This window comes from Natrix helvetica (assembly GCF_964273705.1).
Source record: "Natrix helvetica genome assembly, chromosome: 3".
Lineage (NCBI taxonomy): Eukaryota > Metazoa > Chordata > Lepidosauria > Squamata > Natricidae > Natrix > Natrix helvetica.
This window is the reverse complement of record NC_138549.1, coordinates 58,825,508-58,831,507: the sequence shown is the minus strand read 5'-3', so window position 1 is coordinate 58,831,507 and position 6,000 is coordinate 58,825,508. Positions and strand designations below refer to the sequence as shown.

At 41.8% G+C, this 6,000-nt stretch overlaps 1 protein-coding gene across 2 annotated transcripts in view; it reads left to right on the top strand.

The window, feature by feature from the left end:
- SUCO (SUN domain containing ossification factor) overlaps positions 1 to 6,000 on the top strand; it is a 261,352-nt gene that overhangs the window by 204,278 nt on the left and 51,074 nt on the right. For both annotated transcript variants that reach the window (XM_081947135.1, XM_081947134.1), the window contains one exon: positions 5,331 to 5,405. In XM_081947135.1, coding sequence (XP_081803261.1) covers positions 5,331 to 5,405 — 75 coding nt within the window. The remainder of the gene's footprint in view (positions 1 to 5,330; positions 5,406 to 6,000) is intronic.

The window sequence follows — 6,000 nt, the reverse complement described above, 5'->3', positions numbered from 1 at the left end:
TGCATCATAATAATCTCCTTATCCATCCTTTGCATATTCCCCTCCATTTCAACAAATTTCATATCCGTTTCCTTCGTTTTAGTTTCCAAATCCAAAGCCAGTTGTTCAACTTTACTGTCCACCTTAAGAACAACTTCTGACAGACCTGCGGCTATAGCGTGTAGGTTTTTATCAAGCTGGTCATGTTTTTTAATGGTATCCTGAACCATTTCTTTAACCTCATTAATTTCTTTGCCTAAAAAAGCATTTTCTTCCCTTATAAAGTCCTTCAAATCCTGGAAGTTTATTGTAGCACCTAGGGAAGCCACCTTTTGTTCCGTTGCCATTTTTAACAAAAAACACCACTTTCTCACAAAATACTCCTCCAAATAGATCAAATTGTATAAACTAACTTTAAAGTTGTTAATAATTCTTTCAGCCGCCTCTAGCTGTCACCATTCAATTAACTTTCGTTTTCCTTGGGTATTCAGCTGTAAATTAATACTTGCAAATGTTTCCTTCTAAGTTGCTCGGAGTTAAAACGTTGTCATTTAAGTAGGTCAGGTTATGTAAACTGGCTTAAAAATTGTTAATAGTTATTTCAGCCGTTCCGCCTTTACTGCCCCGGCTATCAGCAAGCAATTAGCTTTCGTTTTCTGTAGGTTTTCAACTATAAATCAACGCCATTTTGAATCCTTTGTTCTAAGCCCACGCCTCTCAAACTCAGCAGTAGCGTTCTTTTTTTAAAAAAGATTTTTTCCCCCAGTTAAAACTTAAAATACTTGCAAAAGTCTTCCTTCCTTCCTTCTTGAGATGTTGTTAGAAGTTAAGGCTGGTCCCGGCGTCTGGTTCTGCTTATAGCAGAGGTTATCAAAAGACAGGAGAATACAACAACTGCAAGTGGGGGCACACCTCGTCGCACTCCAGAGGCTATAAATCCTTCTGGAGGGCTACACGAGAGGCTCAACCCGACAGCTGAATCTCTCCCTCATAAATTCCAAGAATTTAAGAGTGTCCAAGGTGTTAAAGATCGTAAAAAAACACCTCTACTGTCTATTGATCTGACAAGCTCAGAAAAAGCCTGCCGACGGCGCCGAGGAACAACCCGGAACATTTTGTACAGACACCACATTTAAGTTCTTATAGTTCACACAGAGGCGAAAGGAGCCATCTTTCTTTTGTCTAAACAACACTGGAGCAGCCACTCGGGATCCAGCAGGTTCAATAAACCCCCTTTGCAAATTTTTGTCAATAAACTTCTGTAATTCTTCCATTTCACGTGGGGTCATTGAGTAAATCTGGGGATTTGGAAGTTTTACCCCAGGGAGGATATCAATGCTGCAATCTGTAGCGCAGTGAGGGGGTAATTTATCAGAGGATTTTTCACTGAAAACGTCCTTTAGGTCCCAATATTCTTTTGGGATTTTCTCCTCCCCCTCAATTTTCTCTTGCCCTGTGGCTGCTAAGTTAGATTCAGTGTCAGCAGGCTGGAACTCCCCCCCTCTCCTCCAGGGGGTGTAGCAGTTCGGATGTGCAACCACCCTTTTCTCCAGTTGATGTGTGGGTTCCATTTCCATAACCAGGGTAAACCCAGTATGAGAGGCCGATCCATCCCTGGCGCGACTATAAAACTTACGTTCTCTTGGTGAATTCCCATGCACATGTCTATTGGTTCAGTTACAAAATGAGAAGGGCTCCCCCCAGCTATTGAGCCGTCCAGCTGGCAAAATGCAATGGGGACTAAAGTTCTTAATTTCAGGCCCAGTTTTTCCACTATCTCAGGGCTAACGATGCAACTTGTGCAACCCGAATTTAAAAGAGCCAGCATTTTTTCTTGCACTCCAGTAGAGGGCACCTTAAGTTCTACTGGGGCTAGCCATGGGGCCCGATCAAGAACTTACCAGATGTTTGTCGTCAGATTCGGTTTCACTTTCCTCTGATGAGGAGGATGTTTCCTCCTCCCCTGGAGTAGGACGGAACTGTGCTGTAGGCTCCACACTTTCATGGCAGTCTCCCTTCTTCTCCCAGGCTGTTTGTCTGGCTTTCTCTCTCCCCCGGCAGAAGGTTTTGGGCCCATCTTGTTGCAGCAGTTTGCTGCTCTGTGCCCCTCCTTCCCGCAACGGAAACAGATGATGGCCCGGGGCTTGCTAGTAGGCCAACTTTTCCCTCCTTTTGGAGTTCCTTGGGGGGGGTTGGGGGGTAGCCTTCTCTTTTTCACTGTCATCACGATACTTATCTCGGGCTAAATCAATTTCCACATCCACTGCGAATTCATACCAAGGCTGCAATCTGCGGGGGGCCCTCCTGTTCACACAGTTCTGGTATATATCTTTGCTTAAACCGTCCATGAAACCATCCAACAGGGCCTTTCGGACCAACCCCTCATATAAACGGACAATTCACGAAATTCTTGTATATATTCAGCAACCGGCCTGTTCCCCTGGGTGAGGGTTTTAAATTTAGTTCTAGCTTTTCGCTCTGTGAGTGGATCATCAAAGCGTTTCCTCAGGGCGGCCATAAATCTATTATAGTCTCTCAGTAGGGGGGAGTCAGTGTTATGCAAGGCAACCATCCAAGCCGCTGCTTTATTTTCTAATGCCATGGTAACGATTCTTACCTTGGTCTCTTCTGTAGGGAGGTCCTCACCGAATTGTCGCATGTAATTCCATACTTGAACCAGGAAAAACCTGAGATCCTTTGATTCTCCACCAAATTTCAATCCAAGTGGAGGAACTTTGGCCATCCGGCGTCTGCGGGGGGGCCCTCCCACTCTTGGGATGTCTCTGGCGGCCGTTGCTACTGGGGTGGGGGCTCGTTCATCATGATCAGTGCCACCATCCACCCCCCCAGCTTCTCTTGGGCAGAACAGACCCTCTGTAGTTCTCTCCTCCGTTTCTGGGAGATCCTCTTCTCTTTCAGGACCACTCTCACGTAAGCGTCACCTCTCCCAAGCCTCTTCAAAGAGTTTCATAGCCTGGGACATCATAAGGTTCTCCTCATCGGCCTCCTGCCACACTGCGGCTGGTCGCCTCTGTCTCCTTGTGGTGGCTCCAATCGGAGTTTCCTCGGAATCATACTTCTGTCCCACTCCCAATGTCCATCTGGGGCGAACAGATCGTTCTTCCAAATGTAGTCCAGCCATTTGCTCCATTTCCAGAGGGCACGAGGATGCAGCCGCTCCCATGTTGTCCTCCTGGTCGCTGCCTGGGTGGGACATTCTTTTGAAGTTTGGTATTTTGTTGCACTCCCCTCGGAAGGTATTAACTCCGGGATGAATGCGAAAGTGAGATCTTGCTTAATGTCAGGGCAGCCTCCATCAGTAACCAAGAAAGAAACCACTCCATTTTTCAGAATTAAGAGTACTTTTACTGGTTATGAGTAGATAGTAGCTAGGCAAAGCAAGATCTGAAGCAAAAGCGCACGTAATCATAGATATCAATATGTGACTCAACTCCCTCCCTCTAGTAACCGCACCCCACAGTCCAATCCGCACACCCCACTGGTGTCATGTGGGTTGCATCTTCAAAAGGCATCATCAGGTTGTTATGCTGGACAGTTAGCCTTGGCAGCAAATGCACTATCTGCCACATGCACAGTAGGTGGTGAGAAATACACTTCCTTCATTCACTCCTGTACTGAAAACTTCCCCTCCCAAATACCATATCACCCCTCCCTCCCCATTTCAATGGTAGCCATAGCGAGCAGCAAAGCAGAGGCTGACAATCAGTTATCAGTAAGAAAAAGTGTGGTGGGTTTTTTTGGAGTTAAGATTTATCAATTGGAAAAAGTTCAAACAGAATAAATCTTTCAAAATGTTTGGTTTCTTTTTCAAATCCAAAACCAAGTTTAAAATTTAAATTTGAGTGGGTTTGTCATTTCTCTGCTTCCTCCTTTCTGTCTAAAAATTGCTTTGAGTAAATACCTTTTGGGGGGGGTAGTGTTTCAACCCTCCATTTTCCCTTTCTTTCTTTCTTTTTGGAAAAGTCCCGATCTGACCATCAATATTATTTATGTTCTCAAGATTTCTTTGCCTTTTCTAGTTTTAATTTATGGCTGTGGGTTAGATAAATTATCTTACCAACCGTTCAACTCTTCCAAACTCTCCTGTTGTTCCTTTTGCTTTGACAAGAAGTTCAGCGTCTTGTCAGCCATATTTATAGGCTGTCGTGCCAACTTTGATTCAAAAGACAAATCTCCGACCTAAGAAGGCTCTGTTGCCTCCCCCCAGATCTAATGAGACACTGTCCTCTTTGCCCCCCCTCCAAAAGGATCTCGAAGTTGGTTTATCAGAAAGGGTTCATGTGAGGCTCTTGAGAGCCCCCCCGCCACATCTGTCCAGCTGAAGAACTTCCTGTCGAGCCCACCAATATTTCCTAATTTTTCAGCTCAGTTTATACTATTGGTTGAGAGAACAAAAAGTTGAGGTGTGAGAGAGAAATCTTTCCCTTTTTAACAACAAATTTTCTCTAATCACATAATGGCAAACATATCCTTCAAACATGCATAATAATATACTGGAGGTGGTTCAGCCCTTAATTACTTCATCTCCTTTTCTATCTTTCATAACAATTAATTTGTAAAAAACCTAATTAAATGAACCAAGGAAGCTTCTTGGATGAGAAGCAAAATGTCTTCAAAGAAAAACAAAGTTCAGTTGTCTCCTGAAAAAGCACTTTTGGGATGTCCTAATTAAATAGTTACTTTTTTATATGTATGCAGTTTTTTAAAATAAAAATTTCCTCTCCCAAGTACTATAGAATGTGTATTTAGATTGTACCAGCAACAAAAATGCAGTACTTCAAACCAGCTTTCAGATTTTAATGGCTGCCACTCTGGATTTCAGCATAGCCAACAGTAGAAGATCTTTCATTTTCATTTCTAATCCATAGTGGTGAATTATTCAGAAAATGGTATATTGTTTCACATGATGTTAAATTCTTGACTACGCTCATTATTAATGAAAAATTCCATTTGAGTTTCATATAAAACATAAAGGTAAAGGTTCCCCTTGCATATATCTGCTAGTCGTTCCCGATTCTAGGGGGCGATGCTCATCTCCATTTCAAAGCTGAAGAGTCAGCGCTGTCTAAAGACGTCTCCGTGGTCATGTAGCCGGCATGATTAAATGGCGAAGGCACACAGAACACTGTTACCTTCCAACCAAAGGTGGTCCCTGTTTTTCTACTTGTATTTTTACATGCTTTCGAACTGCTAGGTTGGCAAAAGTGAGCTTCATATAGATAGATATAATTTACTGCTCAAAAACTATATACCTAACAGAACAAATTTCAATAAAAGTGATTTCCAACTTTAAAAATAAATGATGGAATATGTGTCTGATACTTTTCTAGATGCCATTTTAAATATGGTGAATATTGCTGCTAATATACTTGGAGCAAAAAATGAAGAGGACACTCCAGAACAAGGTGGGCATATATACATATATAATGTCAGCTAATTGATTTCTGGAATAAACTTTAAATGGCTTTTATTCTTTTTACATGAATTTTCTCTCTGCTTTACATAATAATAAAACCTCTGCAATTATTTGTTTTAAACATCTGGTTTTTCTTCAACAGGATATACAGAAAATAAACAAACAGCTTTTTAATTTAAAAAATAGTTTGAAGTAATATTAAAGCAATAAGTAAAGTAAAAATATTAGGGAAATATTTAGCAATCGGTTAACAAACCAATAATTTAATCACAGCAATTAAAATCACCTCAAAAAGGGCAGCTATAAGAGGCGGGGCCAGCTGTCAGCGCAAACGGGTGTGCGAGTGGGCGCTCCATAGAGCACAGTCGATTTCTTTCTTTTTTTATAACAAAAGTTTTTTTGTTTTTTTTTCAAATATTTTGGGGAAAAGGGTACATAAGTGTGGGGGAAAAAATTTGACAGCTACATCATACAGAAGGTGGTACTTCCCCGGAATCTTGCATCTCTTTCATATTTTATATATATATCAAAATATCATTGTTACATTCATATTAGCAGTTATTTTACTCAATTCTTTGACATCT